This window comes from Dendrobium catenatum, unplaced genomic scaffold (assembly GCF_001605985.2).
Source record: "Dendrobium catenatum unplaced genomic scaffold, ASM160598v2 fragScaff_scaffold_1267, whole genome shotgun sequence".
Classification (NCBI taxonomy): domain Eukaryota; kingdom Viridiplantae; phylum Streptophyta; class Magnoliopsida; order Asparagales; family Orchidaceae; genus Dendrobium; species Dendrobium catenatum.
Genome location: NW_021319729.1, coordinates 171,606 through 191,448, shown reverse-complemented (window position 1 = coordinate 191,448; position 19,843 = coordinate 171,606). Strand labels below are relative to the sequence as shown.

At 36.3% G+C, this 19,843-nt stretch overlaps 1 protein-coding gene across 1 annotated transcript in view; it reads right to left on the bottom strand.

Annotated features, from left to right (window-relative positions):
• LOC110115582 (ferric reduction oxidase 8, mitochondrial) overlaps positions 1-15,348 on the bottom strand; it is a 41,041-nt gene extending 25,693 nt beyond the window's left edge. Inside the window, 4 exon segments of the mRNA XM_028699376.1 lie at positions 13,643-13,880; positions 13,968-14,156; positions 14,239-14,332; positions 15,144-15,348. Coding sequence (XP_028555209.1) covers positions 13,643-13,880; positions 13,968-14,156; positions 14,239-14,332; positions 15,144-15,303 — 681 coding nt within the window. The 5' untranslated portion in view covers positions 15,304-15,348.
• Positions 15,349-19,843: the final 4,495 nt, after the last annotated feature.

Here is a 19,843-nt window from a genome sequence, read left to right as displayed (position 1 = left end):
ATTAATTATTAATCATAATTAAATCTAATTAAACATAATTAATTTTAATTAATTATGCTTAATAGGTATTAATTATAATTAACATAATTAATTGAAATTAAATTTAATCAATTACTACTAATTTATAATTAAAACTAATTAATTAAAAAAAATTTAATAAAGCCCATAGGGCTGCTCGGCAACGGGATTTGGCCGAAAGAAGCATGTGAAAGGTAGATGTTACCTTCACAGCCAGTGAGCTCTCTATGGTTGCTTCCGAAAAAAAATGTCGTAACTTCCTATCCGACCGGAAGGGTAGCCGTGGAAGGAGCGAAGTCGAAGGGAATAAAGGAGCCGGAGAAGGGATCGGGTAGGTTGGCTTCTCCCCTCTCTCTCTCTATCTCTCTCTCTCTCTGGACTGGAAGAAGCAAGGGGATCGGGACGGGGTCGACGGCTTGGAGTCGGGCAGAGGGACCGAGAGGCGTTGGCTTTAGTGGAGATGGAGGAGAGGTATCGGGAGCAAGTGAGGTCGGGAAGCTGGATGGAGATCAGAGGAGGTCGGGACGGCTGAGGGATTTCGCGTGGAGAGGTATCGAGAGTGAGGGGGTTCGGTCGTGGAGAGTGGAACGAGCAGCCGGAAGAGTGGAGGTTGGGTCGGTATTTAACGAAGGGAATGAGTCTCCTCGAGCGGGGTTTGAGCAGGAAACACGGAGAAGCGACGCAACGGCGCCGAGCTACAGGAATTCAGCGCGATTTCGTGCAGGATTCCCGGAGAACCGAACTGAGTCGTTGTATATGAGGTATGCAGGATTTCTTGCGAGTTTTGCGGAGCTTCTCTACGGGATATGTGGATCCGACGGGGTATAGGTATGCACACAGGATTTTCATTTTTCTTGTGCTGGTTAATGCTTAGAGGTCAACAGAACATATGTAATTTTGAGTATAAAGTGGTTGCATACATTGGGGGAAACTAAGGTGGATTGGAAAGCATTGACTATGGAATTCATTGTGAGAGGGAGAAAGGTAAGGATCAGGGGTATCGTAATCTATCCAAAATAAGGGTTTCTTTTAAGACCATGGTGAAGGCAATGCAGGTAGCAGGGATGGGATTCTTGGTGGTGCTCCAGATCCTCAAAGGAGAGGGAAGCATGGAGAAAGAGGAGGAGGTTTCAGAGATAGTCCAACAACTCCTACAATAATTCAGTGATATATTCCAGCTGCCTCAAATCCTACCTCCCTAAAGGAGCATAAACAAGCCATCATCCTGAAGGAGAGAGTATCCCGTATCCATGGTTGATCCTATCGTTACTCACAGGTTCAGAAGAATGAAATTGAGAGACTAATCAAGGAGGTGTTGGAGGCCTAAATCATTCATCCCAATGTTAATCCCTTCTCCAGTCTTGTATTATTGGTGAAGAAGAAGGGTGGTAACTGGAGATTTTATGTAGATTATCGGGCTTTGAATAACAAAATGGTGTTGAATAAGTTTTCTATCCAGATCATTGATGAGTTATTGGATGAGTTATATGGAGAGGTGATGTTCTTCAAGATTGATCTAAAATTGGGATACCGTCATATCAGAATATGGCCATCTGTAATCCAAAAGATGCTTATAGGACTCATGAAGGCCATTACAAGTTTGTACCGGTATCTTTTAGGCTTACCAATGCCCCAGCTACCTTCCAGTTACTTAAGAACAAGGTATTCCAACCCTTCGTCTGCAACTGAAGAAGGATATTTTTAAATGGGGGAAAGTAGCCGCCCTGACTTTTGAGCAGCTGAAGAAATCCATAATGAGTGTCCCTGTATTATCACTAACAGATTTTAGCCATTATTTTTTAGTTGAGATTGATGTATCAGGCTATGCATGGGAGCAATTCTCATGCAAAGTCAGAGACCTAGAGCTTATTTCAGCAAGTTATTAACCGTTAGGGCCAAGCTGAAATCAATGTATGAAAGGGAACTGATGGAAATAGTGTTGGAAATATGGAGGTGGAGACCTTACTTGTTGGCGTGAAACTTCATAATTAAGACCAACCAGAGAAGTTTGAAGTTATTGATATATGACTTCGAGATCTAGTATAAGCTCGGGCTAGAAAATAAAGCTGCAGATGATCTCTCCAGGCATAGAGAAGACCCTCAAGTTATGGATCTATCTATTCCCATGGTGGTGGATTGGAAGGCCTTGAAGCATGAGAGTGAGCTAGATGAGAAGAGACTTACTGTTGAATAAGGATAGCCATCCTGGTTACTCTTTGATAGGTCAGAAACATACTAGAGAAGATTTGTTTTTGAGGACATTGCCACACAACCCTCACTTATTATAGGAGTTTCATGGCATATCTATTAGGGGACATTCAAGAGTTTAGCAGACATATCATAGATTGAAGGCAGAGCTATACTAGGTGGGCATGCAGAAGGATATGGAGGAGTTGGTTGCCAGTTGTGTTGTGTGTTAGAGACACAAATACCTGATATGGCGCTAGGTGGTCTTCTACAGCCTTTAGTATTACCCGAGAAGGTGTGGGAAGAGGTGACTATGGGTTTCATCGAGGGAGTACCTAGATCAGAGAGCTTTTTTGTAATTCTAGTGGTGGTGGATATATTGAGAAAATATGCTTATTTCATTTCCTTACACCACCCATACATCGTGGTGTCAGCGGGAGCCGCATTTATTAGAGAGGTGATCTATTTTCATGGCATACTGAGGCCATTGTGTTCGATCAAGGCAAGGTCTTTCTGAGCCACTTCTGTTGGGAGTTGTTCAAGATGCAGGGGACTATCCTGAAGCGGAGTACAACTTACCACCCCCAATAGATGGTCATACAAAGGTGGTGAATCATAGTGGAGACTTATCTTCATTGTTTTGAATCAAATGCACCTAAAATATGGGACAAATGGTTAGCCTGGGAAGAATATTAGTATAACACTTCATATCATACAACAGCTCAGGCAATGCCATTTAAAATTCTATATGGGAGGGATCCACCTCATTTGATATATTATGGGCATGCCAACACATCGCTGTCATTAGTGGAGCAGTATTTAGGAGAAAGAGACTGGATTTTGGAAAAATTGAAAGAATATCTACGGAGAGCATAATAAATCATGAAGAAGTAGGCAGATGGACGTAGGAGAGATGTGCAGTTTGAGGTTGGGGTTATGGTTTATCTTAAGATTCAACCTTACAGAAAGAGGACTTTGGCTCGACGAAGGAATGAGAAGCTCTTCCCTACTACTTTCAGCCTTATGTGGTAGTGGAGTGTATTGGCGCAGTAGCATATCACCTACGGTTGCCATTTACCTCAGCCATCCATCCTATATTTCATTTATTGTCACTAAGACGAGCCATTGGAAACCACACACCCATGCCCGTACTACCGACCACATTGTCGGAGGATTTGGAGGTGATATTAAAAGCATTGGAGGTGAAAAGGAGTACGCCAAGGAGACAAGGGAATCAGGGAGGTATTGATCAAGTGGAAGGATTTATCAAAGTATGAGATGACATGGGAGCTCAACAGTACCCACCAGAAGTAGTTTCCATTTTTTCACATTGAGGGTAATGTGACTTTTTGGGAGGGGAGTATTTATGTGGTTGGCAACGGCAAAGCTGCCTAGCTGCTCAGGTGAGCTACAACTCAGCTGCCCAGGAGGGCAGCAATCCAACTTCTCAAGTGGAGCCCATGACCTCCTTTATCACCTATAGGAGAAGAAGCTTTGGGGTGGGGGGAACTCTTTAGAAAAGGGGGATCTCTTTGGAAAAGATGTAAGGGGCATTTATCAGAGGATTTGGGCTGTTTAAGGGGGGAGATTTTGAAAGGTTATGTTTTGTGTTAAGTTTTGAATTTATGCAGGAGTTTTTGTGAGGTGTTTGGGGTTCCTAGTAGCTGCTAAGAATTGTGGGAGAGACGATTCACCTCTAGAATAGTGAATCAACCTATATCTCGTCTTACTTTGCTTGTAAATTAGTAAAAATAGCATTCTTTGTGTTATTTCTTGATCTATTTGGAGTAAGTTGCTATTTTTTTAATTGTCGTGTGTTGTTTTGATCTTCAATTCCTATCAGATATATAATCTAAATAATGGAAAGGAAATCCTTGGGAGAAATAAAAACTTAAAGAATACAACTTTTCTCTTAACTTTGAAAAAAATAATTAAGTAATAATGGAGCAACCTATGATGAAATCAACTCCTGAAGAGCTTACTACAATAACACTAATTAGATATGCAAATTCACAGCAATCTTTTTAAACAAAAAGAAACGAAAAGTGTACAAGAAGTCTTTGAGATCTATATGAGATAAGTAAGAAGATTGAAAATCTCACACTTCTTTTAATCTCATTGATGATTATAAGTCAGTGAACTTCTAAGAAGCTTTACAAGGAAATAGAAACACAATAAATGAAGAAATCAAGCCATTAAGTAGAAAAACATTTTGAAACTTGCTTCATTAAAAAAAGTCATAAAGTAATTACTATAATTATGTTCATAAGGTGAAGAAGAATTATAAGGGTGAGATTAAAATTATCTAATTTGTTGTATTTTTATTAATAGAATTAAAGTTGGATGGTTGAAGTGGAGGAATGCATTGGGCTTGTTATGTGATAGAAAAGACCCTCTCAAACTTAAGGGAAAGATCTATAAGATGGTAGTGAGACATGCTTTATGGTGCTGAATGTTGGCCATTAAAAGAGAAGCATAATATTAAGTTAAGTGTTGCAGAGATGAGGATGCTCAGGTGGATGAGAGGCTTTACTCTTAAAGATAGTTTATGAAATGAGCATATACGTGAAAAGGTTGGAGTAGCTCCAGTGGAAGATAAGATCAGATAGAGTCGTCTTAGATGGTTTGGTCACATAAAACTGTGGCTTTTCAATGACCCAATTAAGAAAGTAGATGTATTAGATTTGACTTATGTTTAGAAAGGTAGAGGTAGACCTAAAAAGACTTCGTTAGAAAATATTAGAAATTACCTTTCTTTATTAGATTTAGATGAGAATTTGACCCTTAACAGAATATAATGCAGAAAAAGGATACATGTAGCCGACCCACATATTGGGATAAAGGCTTGTTGTTATTGTTGTTATACTTTGCCCTATTGCTCCATTGGATGCTTTTAAATATTAAATCAATTAGCTTTTTTACAGCTTCAAAATATGCAAAAGATTAATCAAATGGATTAAAATATTGTCTTCCTAAATAGAGACATCGAAGGAGTACATATTTGAGAACCATCATATTATGAAGTCAAAAGAGTAAGAAGAAATGGTGAAAGTTAAACAAAGCTCTCCACACTATATAATAGGTTCCAAAAGCATGTAATGATAGAACCAACAAGTACTTCTAATAGCATGCCTTTGCCAACCATCCTTATAAATATGCTCTCTACTTTAAACTCCAATATAAGGATATCTTGACCATTTGCTTATATGTTTTTGATTTGATCTTTTCTAGGAGCACTCATAGCATTTTTAAAGAATTTAAAGAATTTTAAAAGGAAATGACAAAAAATCTCATGATGGTTGATATTGGACTTCTTCCATATTATCTAAGCTTTAAAGTCAAATAAAAGAAAATGACATTACAGGAAAATCAGCTAGTACTGGTGGATTTTTCCAATAGAACTTTCTGGCGGTAATAAATTTTCCGACGGCTTTCCGACTTATTTTTTTCACTGGTATAAACTTCGCAATAAATGAAAACCTGCGACATTTATTTCCGGCGGTCATAGTCGTTGGACATTAAAAAAAAACATTAAAAAATCCGCTTGCCCAGCCGCGCTGCCCGGCAAGTTAAAAACGAAAATTAAAATATATAATTAATTTAAAATGAAAATTAATAATTAATTAAATAGAATATTAAATTAAAAAATTAATTAAAATTAAATATTTACTTAATAATTAACTATATAAACTATTAAAATTATTTTTTTAAATCATTTAAATAGTTAAATTTTAAATCCACCGGAAAAGTTGCCAGAAATTAAGCTGGAAAATTTCGACGAAAAGAAATTCACCGGAAATTGCTGCCGGAAAAATTAATATCATTGTATTCCATCAAAAAACTGCCAGATAATTGACAGCCGAAAAACTGCCTGAAAATTTCGTCGAAAATGGGTCATTTTCCTATAGTGTGAGCTATTTATCTCACAGGATGATCATGCTAAGGGGGTTTTCATAGAAGTTCAAATTTTATAATTATAAGAAGGTAAACACGTTGTCATATTACAATGCTAATCTTTCAAAGCATAAGAAACGAGATAATGTTGATCTAACACTTTGCAAGATTATGGCAAGGAGTTTGTGATACATGATATGCAAAACGCGTGACTCATTATTTTCATTGAAATTCCAGCTACTACGCATTTTAGAATTACAAGTATAATTCACAATCATCTGATAGTGCAATTAATCATAGCTTATTTTATTCATTTTTTTAATGATTAAAGGCTTTTTGGATGCGGTGAGAGTGATGAGAGAGGAGATACTAGGGATCAAAAAAGTAAAAATACATTCATATTTTTATGGGAGAGATCACCTAAACTTAGGCTTCGAAGAAACAACTGATTTTCACCATCATAACTTATGAAGTTTCGTATGTATTTTGTTGTATCATGTGCTTGCCATATAATTTTGATAAAAAAATTATTAAAATAAAGAAAAGTTTTGTAAGAAGAACCTCCAAATATTTGTATAAAAAATAAATCTGCAATAGATTTGGCCAGTATTTCTTGATTGAAACAAGCATATTTACATACTCTAGAATTGCATAAGAGATTGTATCAAAGGAAAACAAGTTTAACCAAAATATTTTAGATCACAAGGTCAAATGACTCAAATTTTTATAAAGCCACTTTGACATGAATGTTGTGTATGAATGAGAAATTTGTTTGCTATCATAAAATAAGTTTATGAAGGGTGCTGATAAAAAGAAAACTGCTGAAAATTCAAATTTTAGGTACTAAATGTGAAAATGTCAGTGGTAGCCATGGAAGGTGAATGGAAATGTTCTCAATATGTTTTAATACTTCCCTTTTTATATTTATGCATCAAGCGAGAAATAAAGTTTCTAACAGAGAATAAATAATAAGCATTTAAGGAGAGTTTTTTTATGTGAGTTTATGAGTTGTGTGAATTTCTATTCATTCTATTATTTTCAAGTATTTGAGTTTCTACACATTTTTTTTCTAATAGAAGGCTATTAAATTAATGTTATTCATATTTTCGCATTTCTATATATGTTGACTCCTAAACATCAAAACACACAAAAAAATGGGCAAAATCGGTGATATAAGCAACTCACTCGTCAGCACGGCGCTTGACTTGAAGGGTCAAATGATCTTCGATTGCCAAACGGACTACGACATTACAATCAAGCCTAAGAGTAGACCCTTTAAAGTAAAATAAGATGAGATCGGTCCAAAGGGACAACCGACATTGAAAATTGACACGTGGCGTCGCCTAAAGGATGTTCGATCGCAAAACGATTTTTGTCATTATATCTGGAATGTCCTCAATACCCAAGAATGACTATCAATTTGTTCAATTAAGATTAGTCGGTAAAATCGGCGCGTTTCTCGAGGCAATAACATGCAAATTGAGGAAATTAATTCATGACGTCGCTCAAACAACCTCCGATAGCAAACAATGATTACGCCGCTGAGATTGAAACGTTATCAATACCCAAAAACAACTATAAAATTGCCCAATGAAGTTTGCATGTGCAAATTGAGATGGATTTGAAGACAATTACGCACAAATCGAAGTAATTTTGAGCAATTAACTCTTTACCATCATCTCAAAACTTAGCAATAATAATAATAATAATATTATTATTAATACTAGACCAATTGACTAATAAAAGAACCAAAGTCAAATTAACTCAAATCAGCATGAAATTACCTCTGACTGTTAAACCCGTGGAATTCATTTTCACGTCTTGTCCCATAAATCATGGGAAACTATCTACCTTGATCCAATGTTTTATCCGTCATTAAAAAGCGATTGAACAGAACCTCTTTCGCTTCTTCGATCTTCCCATGCATGAGGCCTCTTGTTTGATGCCCGTGAACCCCCTCATGTAAGTCCGCTAGATCACTGCCATCGATCCCTAGTTGATCTCTTCTGACTCATGGCTCCCAATCTTGCACAAGACCCGACGCCTCATTCGCCCAGCCTTCTGCTCCAAGAAGACATCTTCAACACTAATCGCAAGCCCGATCTCAACCGGATCTCCCTCTCCACTTGTCGAACCCAACACCAACTTCCACACTCGACTAACCCTCTCCATTTGCTCAGGAGAAATCCTCCTCTCAGCAACACCAAAAAGCCTTTGCATAAAAACACTTCTGATTACCTCATAGCCCAGACAAATTTGACATCAACTTGCGACCGAAATTTCACATGTTTGTACCCACTCATCTTCCCAATTATAACAGACATTTTCCAGAAAAGGCTCACTTCAAAATAGTCCACTAGCCCCACACTTCCCCAGTTACCCTATTTACTGTAGCCCATTAATCTGCCAAGTAGCCCACTTCAAAACAAACCTATTCAAACCCACAGTCCACTGTAACATTCTTCCCCCCCCCTCAAACAAAAAAAAAAACACCAATGCTCTCACAAACTGGAGAAATTATTAGGTGTGTACTCCGAACGTAGAGATAAGTCCGAACATACACTTAAAATTTAAAACGTGGAGTGTACTTTGGTTGCACTTTTTTATATGTTTTACTTGTGCTTTGCTTGCGCTTTAGTTGTACTTTATACGCTTTGATAGTTTTTTTGTTGAGCTTTTTTACTGTGCTTTACCTGCACTTTGGATGTATTTTTGGTGCTCTTGGCTTAAAGTTCCGTGAACACATTAAATATATAAAGTAAAAAAATAAATCTAGTTGAATATCCACGTGTACGCTCTATGTGTCAACATTTTATTGGAGTCCAAATATATCTCTACATCCGAACTCCGCACCTAATAATTTTTCCACAAAGTGCGGCCTAAATCCCTCTCATACTCGACTCAGCAAAAATGATCCGTGAAGTTTAAAACCCTTTTTGGTAATTCCTATTCTATGTTTTTGTTTGTATTTCATTATTATCATAATTATTGTTAATTATTATAATAATTGTAATAATAATAATAATAATTTTAATAATTATTATTATTATTATAAAAAAAGGAAGGAAAAGAAAAAAAATGCAAAAACAAAGGAAGAAGAAAAAGAAAAAAAGAGGGAGAGTTTTGTGCATAATTTCACCGTCGAATGTCACTTGCGTAGGTATAACATTCATAACTCAAAATATCACATTTAACAATCGCAGCGCGCCGGCCGACCATCGTACGAGCTCTCATAGCACGGTGGTAGGGAACCCAGTGTGATGCTTGCGGTGATGTAGGTAGAACTCTAAGCTCTTTCGTAGCATAGCGAGGAAAAAATTAAGTATTCATGCGTACATCAATGCCGGCGGGAAAAGAAAATTTTGGCATTTTTTAAGCAGGTACCTCAAAGAACTCTAAGCGCTCTCGTAGCATGGCGGGATTGAAGATCATGGCCACAGTATCGTCTGACACCTACATGAAGCGCTCTCATAGTGTGGAGGGGAAATCCCAACTCTTGGAATTTCCCTTAAATAGGGGAGACGCCGGGAGGCAGCTGAAATTTTTGAGTAACCGAGGACCTAAATTTGGATAATGATAAGAGACTTAACATTGAATAAATGACGATGAACTTAACTTGAATTTAAACTCATAGAAGGAATCAAACATTAAATAAAAAAAACACACTAAAATTAAAGTGCAAATGCTAATTAATGGCCTTAATATTAAAATAAAAATCAATGAATAAGGGGCTTGTATTAAACATGATGGCTCGCTCACGAGCAAAGGACTTGTAATGTGCAAAATAATCTGCTTATAAGTGACTACAAGGAACTTGCAATGATCATGACCATTCACATACAAGCATATGCTGAAGACTTATAGTGAACAAGATAATGCGTTTGTAAGTAAGAACATGAACCTACTACACACACAATGGTTCATTTACAAGCAACTACAGGAAGTTTATGAATGTTCATGGATGACTGTAAATGACATTGAAGATTAATTAACCTACAATATTCAAACAATTGCAAGAAAAATCCCAACTAGCAATATAAGCAGGCATGTTAAACTCTTCAAACGATAATGCGCAACATACAAGGAATGCGACACATCAACACACCGAGGGAGGGGGTCATGGAGAAGATGACTTTTTTTCCATCAATGCCAAGTATCTTGTAGTCAAATATGCTGATTCACATGTAGACAACAGTGATGGCTTCCATCCTACAAGCACAAGCTAGAAGATTATGATGAATACAGCTCACTCACAAGTGATATTCAGCTAGTTACAAAGAAGACATACACTTATGGTAATAAAAAAAAGGAGACTTCTCATTCACACAACTCCATGCGATCAGGATTAACATATAAGTAGATGAACACAATGAACCTGCCTACAATTAATGATGTTCCATGAAGGCATATACAGAAGCATGCAACAAGCACTAGGACATTCATGCAATCTATAATAACTTAGTGGCAAGCAAATATATCGATCCACTATAAGTAGAGGAATTTGATATGCAATAAATACAATAGTTTCCTACAAACGATAGTAGTTTACATGGTGGGAGAAGTTGACAACAAATGCATCTTATCTGACCACCTACATCAGTACATAGATGAATATATTAGCTTGTTTACTAGAAACAAAGCCTCATACATAAATGTACGGCGCAACATATGATAAATTTCAACGACTGCTAATGGAGATGGGAGATGTGTTGTATGCATAATGATGCACTTGCGGGTGATGATCGACAATAAGTAGTGAATGATACAACACCCTTGCAATTAAACGTCATTCAACATCAAGTAAATACATCATCCTCTCGCAAGTGAATACATATGACATATAGTAAAATGCTAGCTCCTACAGACTGTTGTAGGAGAATTTTCACATACACTACATGTCATTTACAAGAAAACGTCAGATGACATGCAATAAATACAAAAACCTACAGGCAACATTAGAAGGTTTGCAAGCAAAGCAACCTGCTTATAGAAAGAGGCAACAAGCTTGTTTTGAATGTAGTTATCAACAATTAATAGTAGGAGATTAGTAAGTGCACTACAGTCTACTTGTATAAAGTAACGAGTAACCTGTAGTGTGATGCCACGCCACCAAATTTGCAATATTGGAATAAGTGAATTGAAGGCATCCACAAGCTGCTACGTTACGCCACCAGATTTGTAACATTCATATAAGCAGACATAAGGGGTTCATAAGATACTAAGCCACGTAATCGGATACACAACATTCCTATAAGCGAATAAAAGGCATTCATAAGCTGCTATACTACGCCACCGGATCCGCAACCTGTATACAAGCGAACAAAAGGTGTTTATGAGCTTCTACATAGAGCGATATGCATTCCCAAATGTTGATCATTCGTACAACTGATTAGCGCCAAATTCTTCAAAATGCCTCACACATACACTGCAACATGTATACACAAAAATACATAAGTGCACATGCAAGCACATCAATATACAAATGAAAGTATCAATGTACATGCAATTATACAAATATAAGAAAAATAAATGTATATGCAAGCATAGACCCACATGGGCCCCGGCGAGCGTGTTGTACGCACACACGTGACATTTGAGGATGCTGCATAGGACAATAAATAATATATTTATGTTTGAGCTAGATCTTTCTATACGGGTAGATGGGAGTCGACCCGGCCCGAACTATCAAACAAATATACGATCAGAACATCGACCGATATATTTATTTCATACATTCATAGTAGGTCTTCAAGGTCATCAACAAAAAAATATTCATTGATAAAAATCTAAAGCCAGCAATGAACCCGGTCTTTTGTTAACAATCAGACAGAGTCGACAAGGTCAAATAGATAAAATTAAAAAATATACCCCTTAAATACCAGCATGGGCCCTAACGAGCATGTTATGGGTATACATGTGACATCCAAGAATGCTGCATGGGTCGAATGATAAATCCAAATTCATGCCTTATCCCTTTATGCGAGTAGATAAGAGTCGACACAACTTGAACTATCAAATAAATTTATGATCACGATGTCGACCGAGATATTTATTTTAATAGGTTCATATTAGGCTCTCAAGGCCTATAAAAATTAAAAATATACTAATAAAATCATAAAGTCAATGTCAAGTCTGATGATGACCATATTGAATGTTTATCTAAACCGAAGGGGATCATATGTTTTTAAATGCCCCCAAACTTCAGCAAAATAAAAATATTTGCAAATGACCTCAAAATCACCCTAATAATGGATGTGTTGATAGAAAATCTTAACCAAAAGGGACTAGAAATTTTTAAAATGATTCCCAAATGCCCATAAAAGAATTCAAAATTCCAAAAATATCAAAATTTAAAATATTTAAATTTGAAATAAATCCCTGAAATGCTTAAAGCAAAACCCATCCACCCTCCGCAATAGTTTTCCTAGGTGGATAATTTAAATATCACCTCAGCAAACAAAGAGCTAATGTCTAATCGAGAATATCACTAGGATTCATTCTCAAACAGCCTCTTGCAAGTAAGGATGTGGTATTGGTCCTTTGATCGGCGGTTTGGCCTAAAAGAGACATAAATAACCAGTGGTTTGGCAAGATGGATTTGCGTGGTTAACGATTACGACCATGACCCTCTAACCTAGTAGCTTGGTCCAACGACTCCACTGTATTATGATTACATTTATATCCCATATGTTCCTTAATGACACCAAATCTTTTAGATATGAATAAATATGATATAATCAATAGGGCACAAAGCCCTCTATTAGCTAAGGTGAATTCAAATTTGTCCCTTTAGACAAATACTCATCCCAGATCTACAAGGTACCCTTGGACGAAGCAACCCATGGATGCTTACAAGGATCCTTTTGTTAGGTTGGGTCAACTACCTCTTCTAACTAAGTAGACCAGAGACCTTAATGAGCTGGGAAGACGGAACCATGAGATCATGATCGAGTTCATCATCATTTCCCCCACCATCCGCCTTAAGTGCAATGTGGTGCATTTCTAATTTTAAATATCAAATTTTCAAATACCCAAATCCTTGTTGCATCCATGGGTAATGTCATATTTTAAACCCAATCTTCCATCTAGATTTACCTCGAAACTTAATTCATTAAAACTCTCCTGAAAGACGGGAGGTTGTGGCACTAATTTTCGGAGCCCACATTTTTCAAATGAAGAGTTGTTAAAATTATGAGTACATAATATATGAAATTTGTGTGTTTTTAGTATTTTTCTGGATCTTAATGCAGATTTATTATCAAATCTTTGGCCCATAATCATCCCACATTAAAATAATAATAAAACAATTTCCATTTCCCAACTTTCTTCTTAGGAAGTTACACTTCATTTCTCATTGAATTTTTGAAATTTGACGAGCTAACTATTTTAACATTTCACTTGATATTTTCTTTAAGAGATTTATACATAAGGAATGGTATCATGACGACATTGATAGCAAAACTTTAGATTTATGCTAACAGAATATGACATTACATCATCAAGTATATTGCTCAATAGCATGTTGAATAAATATGATAGGTACCTCTTCTAAAAGTCATCTTTTTTCACTCCATACGGCCATTATGATAGCCCCATGCAAGAGAGAAAAAAGCATCATGCCATTAGCAATCCACATGTGGTACCTAACAGAAGCTTCAAACTGAATTCCCATTATCTTGAGCAATGCCATTCTCCTCAAAATTGGTAGCAGCAGCAGTGCAAGGCAGGCTTCACTCAATGAACCAAATTTAACACCTAAAGACAACAACTTAATCTGCTTCCTGAATCAAATAGATTTAACATACCACTATCAATGAAAAGATAATAGTAACCTATAAAATTATATATTATTATCACATCTTCCCTACCTGTTTAGTTTCAATATCTTTGAAGGTGTCATCTTCTTATAGTCACTAGAAACATTGGAGTAATATGTCCACACTAGGAAAATAATAAAGAAAACCATAGAAAATAGCTCGCCAAGCGACAATATACCAAAATTACTACTTGTGATGACTGGTTGAAAGAAGTTTGTCATCAAGTGAGCTCTTTTCACTCTGCAAACGTGAAATCCAAATAAATCACCAGATTATTTGACAAAATCTTGCTATGGTCTTACCAAAAACAGTTCATTAAAACCTTAACCTTTCTTCACTTGAACTGATAGAAAGGTAGGCATAAGCAAGTGCAGCTGCTGCTAGAACCGGAAAGCAGAAGACAACAACATTGAGACCTGAAAGCAAATGATCAGAAGATTCAGAATTATTATGGTCGAACAACCAGATCAAGTGTTCATCCCTGCAGCTTAAGATGAACTCAAAGCCATTTGACCCAACTCAAGCAACCCAAGTGTAAGCTTCAGTTAGAAGTTCTAGATTTTAATTAGGCTTGCTCAAAAAATTTGAAACTATTTTTTTTTTCAGAAACTCATACAATTTAGTATCGAATTTCAGCATTCTAATTCAAACTTTTATTCCCCCCACCCCCTCCCCAAAATATTATATATATTCAATTTATTTTAATAATCCTCATTTCATGATTATTGAATGCATTTAAATGACAATTTTACAATTTGCATGATAACTTAAAGTTAAAAATCTAAAACCATATTACAGAATTTAATTTATTGATAACTATAGATATTTTATAAAAAGATTTGTGACTGAATAGTTACGGAGATGGTTAAATTTTTATTACTGATCAATCTTAAAAAATTATAAATATGTTCTTTTATTTTTTATATTAGAGATATAATTTAGATTTTATATCTAGCAAATTAGTTTTAAATAGAATTAATCATTTAAATGCTACTTATTTCTATTACCAAACCCCTCACGAGCTAGCTTTGTTAGATTCAAACTTGATTTAAGTTGACCTTAGTTTATTTGTCGCTCATTGATTTCAATGCGCTTAATTTGAGCCAACTATAAAGCAGATTTTAGAAACTTTTGATCTTCGATATGTTCAAGCTTCTATTAATATTTAAAGCCTTAAAAGACAATTCAAGCGCCTTGCATTCAACATTACAAACAAGAAAAAAATACCAATTTCTCCGAGGAAAGTTGGCCTAGCCCAATCCTCAGCTGCATGCCATGATCTCTTCCACAACTGGGTCGGCTTCAGAATCCAAACAAAGGCCCATGCCGCTAGGATGAACGCCATTGAATACTTGAGAAGCGACCGAAGATGGCACTTCGACTCCATGATTTCCGTTTTTTTTTTTGCTACTATTCATAAGGCCAATTAGTATTGTCGCCCCATATATATATATATATATATATATATATATATATATATATTCATGGTGGTAAAGAGATATAAAGTATAATATTATAATTTTGTATGAAGATCTAACAAACAAGTAAATAAAAGATATGGGTGTAGCATTAATAAGAGATATCAGAGTTTTTACGTGGAAACCTCTGAAGGTTAAAAAAGCACAAGATTTTGCCCAATTTGAATGAATCCACTAATAATGATGATTGATTACAAATAATATCCCTCCCCAGAAGAGGGTGTTGTCTTAATGTAGCAAAAACATATTGTATATAGCTCGTTACACAGTGGTTGTTCTTAAAAGAATGTTGACATGTTTGTTTGGTTAGGATGATTGTAGTCGGGCAACGGTAGTTGGAGGGACTGTAGTCGGCAGGCGAAGTTGATCGAAGGGATCATAGTCAGCAAGCGACGTTGGTCGGAGGGTAGTTGAGGGGCAGCGGTGATCGGATGGACTAGTCAGCAGGAACCAGTGGTCTGAGGGAGCACAATCAAAAGGTAGCGGAGGTTGCTGGGTCGACGTGCGAAGTTGGTCGAAGAGACCATAGTCGCCAGGTTATGAAGCTCAGAGGGATCGTAGTCGGTGAGTGATGGTGGTAGTAGGGACTATAGTCGGCGGGCGACGGTGTTCGGAGGGACAATAGTCTGTGTGTGACGGTGGTCGAATCAGACCTTTTTGGTCGAAAAATTATTATTATTTTTTTCTTTTTATTTTTTGGGCCTTCACGCCTCTTGCATTGTAGGCTGCTATAGTGCCACCTCCTTTGTGGAGGAACAGCAAAAATATTTTTTTTAATAAATTTAGATTATTTCCTTTTTTAAAATATAAAAAAAGTAAAAAATTCAAATATATATATTAGAATAGAAATAATTAAATTGATGCATATTTATTTGCCAAAGCATTGCTTGATGACGTTAACCTGTGTGGAAGAGGTTGAGAGAAATCTATTAAGGATGTTTGGCATATCCAAGGATGTTCATCAAAATATTGTTTGTTGGCATTAACTTGTATGGAAGAGGTCAAGAGAATCCACCAAGGATGTTTGACTTATCTGAGATTATTTATTAGAGCGTTGCTCGAGGATATTAACTTGTATGGAAGAGTTCGAATCAAATCCATTTGGGATCAATTATGCCTTGATTGGGAGGGGAGAACACCACATGTTTCCTAAATCAAATGTGAAGAATGTTCAATCTTTAGACCGTTACTATCTTTTTGAGGTTGAGACTATGATCTTTCCCAAGGATTAGAAGTCTAATTAGGGACTGTATATAGTTTAGCATTCACTTGAAGCCTTCATGTATTTTTGGGAAGCTTTATGATAGATGGTTGCTGGCAAGATTATATTTGGACAAGTAAACTTTTTGAAGGACTTCCTTAATTATCACCAAAATTATAACCAGGGTTCCCCCCCCCCCGGGTCCCCCCCCCCCCCCAATCTAAATCTACTTCCCATAGAATTGATGCCCCGATGGCTAATGGTTAAAATGTGATTGAGCATTATCTGCTTGATGTTTTGATGAAAGTACTTTTAATATAACCTTTGGACCTGATAATAGGGCATGGTAAAGGGATTACATTGCTTCAATCGGGCCTAGGACATTGATGTGAATGATCTTTCAAGGTTGGAGAAAAGTTGCAACTTAGCCAAGAATTGTTCCCCACATAATTGATGTGGTATTGGCTGATAGACGACAGACGATAATGCATATTTTTTTTTCTTTAGTGTTTCCCTTAGGACTTCTTTTGAATATGATAATAGATCATTATATGGGGACTACTATACTTCAGTCATTTCCTATTTATGGGGTGCAAAACTATTGTATTCTAGAAAATTCACGACAGTAGAGAGATATAGAGTCCAACATCGTAGCTTTATTTGAAAATATAACATATAAGCAGATGAAAGATAGTGGTGTAGCATTCATAAGTGACACAAGAAATTTTTTATATGGAAACCCCTAATAAGGGGAAAAAACTACGAGGCCTTACCTAGTTTGAATGAATCCACTCGTACAGATTGTTGATTTCAAATAATAACCCTCCTCAAAAGAGGGTGCTAGTTTAATATAACAAATACATAATATATATTTCTTGTTACATGGTAGATGTTCTTAAAAAGGGTAGACATGTTTGATTGTTCAATAGGGCTGTAGTTTTATGAGGGTGGTTTGAGGGATCGTTATTAGTAGGCGATGGGAGGTCGGAGGGAACATAGTCGGGAGTTAAAGGGGTTATAGTTGGCATGCTATATTGGTTGGAGGGACCTTAGTCGGGCGTGATGGTTACTAGAAGGACTGTAGTCAGTGGTCGAAAGGACCATAATCCGCATGCAATATTGGTATGAGGGATTATTGTCGGCAGGTGGCTGGGGTCATATGGTCAGAGGTAATGTTGGTCAGAGGGACCGTAGTGAGCAGGCGATGATGTTTAGTGGGACCGTAGTTTGCTAGCAATGGTGGTCATAGGGACCATAGTCAGCTGGTGAAGGTGGTCAAAGGGACCGTAGTTGGCAGGCCATAATGGTCGGAGGGATTATACTCGATAGGCAATGGTCATCTAAGGGACCATAATTGGCGTGAAACAGTGGTCTAAGGGATCATAGTTAGCATGTTGTGGAGGTTTGTGGCTGGGCTGTAGTCCATTGATGTTTGAGTGAATATTTCAGGGTGGTTGACAGTATGTGGGAAGCCCAATAATAATTAGTGGATAGGAGATAGTTCAATGACAATCAACAGCTAGGTGGTGGTTCATCGAAGGTCAGGAAGATGTCCAGTGGAGGTTGAAGGTTGGGTGGTTGTTTGGTGGTGATCGATGATCGGGTGGTGCTTCGATGATGGTGAGGTGGAAGTCAGACAATGGTCGGTGCTCGAATGGAAGTTTTACAGTGGTCGGCGGGCATGAGTGGAAGTCTATTGGCGGCCAAGCGGTGGTCCAACGATGATTGATGGAGGTTTGTTAGCAGTGGTTTTGGAGCTTGTAAAGCCTTAGAGACATATCCAATATCCAACTAAAGGTCCCCCTTCTCATAGAGAGTGGGGGTCTATTTATAGATTTTTATGAGTGACACAACTCATAAATATAGAGAAGTTCTAGGGTAGGTTCAGAGTGCTCCTAATGGCTTGTATTGATTCTCTCGATCATAAATCATTTTTTAAAAGTTTAAGTAACTTAATGATGTTGTAATTCAGCTATCTTGCACTAGCTGGATTCATATCGTCAAGCCACTTGATTCGACTATAAGCATGCATTATTTAGTCTTTATGTTGTCATCCAATTAATGCTTTCAACCTTTTAAATACGCTCTGGACTCTTAATTCAGACCTACTAGGGCTAGTATTGGACTGATTTTTCTATTATTGGGTTTGTCTCTTTGATACTTTTCATTTGACTATACGTTTACCAAAGTCAAAGTTTGGATGGTCCCAAATTTAATTTTGGAAGTTTACAACTTTGATATGCCTTGAGATTCATGTCCTATCAAGGCGATCTTTGGGGATGTGTTAATGCCTAACTTCATTAATAAGATATTACATTATGATATACATGAAGGTAAAAATATTTTCTAATAAGATGATAAATAGCAATAAAAGAAAGAAAAAATGTTATGTCTATAAGATAAAAAAAAACATTTGATGTAAGATAACAAAAATATGTAGCAAAATTATATAAATGATGTCACCGAAGCTATATGCGATACATGATTTGCATATAAAAGACATAAATGTTGAACCAATAAAAAATTTTCCATACTATGATGCTATCATAGCTCATTAAATAAAAATTTGACTAAAAAGAAGTAGAATATCAATATTATATATAGAAAGAAGTGGTTTAGTATATAGATTGTCTCCCAAAAAATATCATATGTTATCATTCAATTAACTCAGATTCATCAATCAATAAGAAATAATTAATAAGAATATTAAGCATTTATAAGAACCATAGGATCAAAATGGCCCAAGCTTGATAAATAGTTCTGCAGTAAATAATAACAGCCAAGAAACTAGAACCAACAAGGTGCCACAACAACATTATTCCATAAATAATAACACTTCATAATAAGAGAAAATAATTAAAAATACAAAAATGGATTTAGGAAAAGTATAAGTCTTACTAATAGTGGGCAAGTTAAGGATATTGTTCCACAATTGACATTTTAAGTGAATGAAAAGGTGTATTCTTGAGATTAGTAGCTCAAAAGGATTATGATTGTCTCAAAAAAAAAAAAAAAAAAAAACCATTTCTCTCAATCCCAAGATAGTGTAATGTAATATGTGTAGCAAGTAAAATTAACCAAGAGGTAATGCTACATTAGAAATCCTCAGCATGTTGAAGGTCTTGAATATAGGCACATCCCAAATGAAAAAATCCCATCGAACACAAAACATTCAAGATTTTGGAATGAATATAGATATTCAAAGAATAAATTAGACAAAGATTCAATATTTCTTTAGAAAAAAAAAG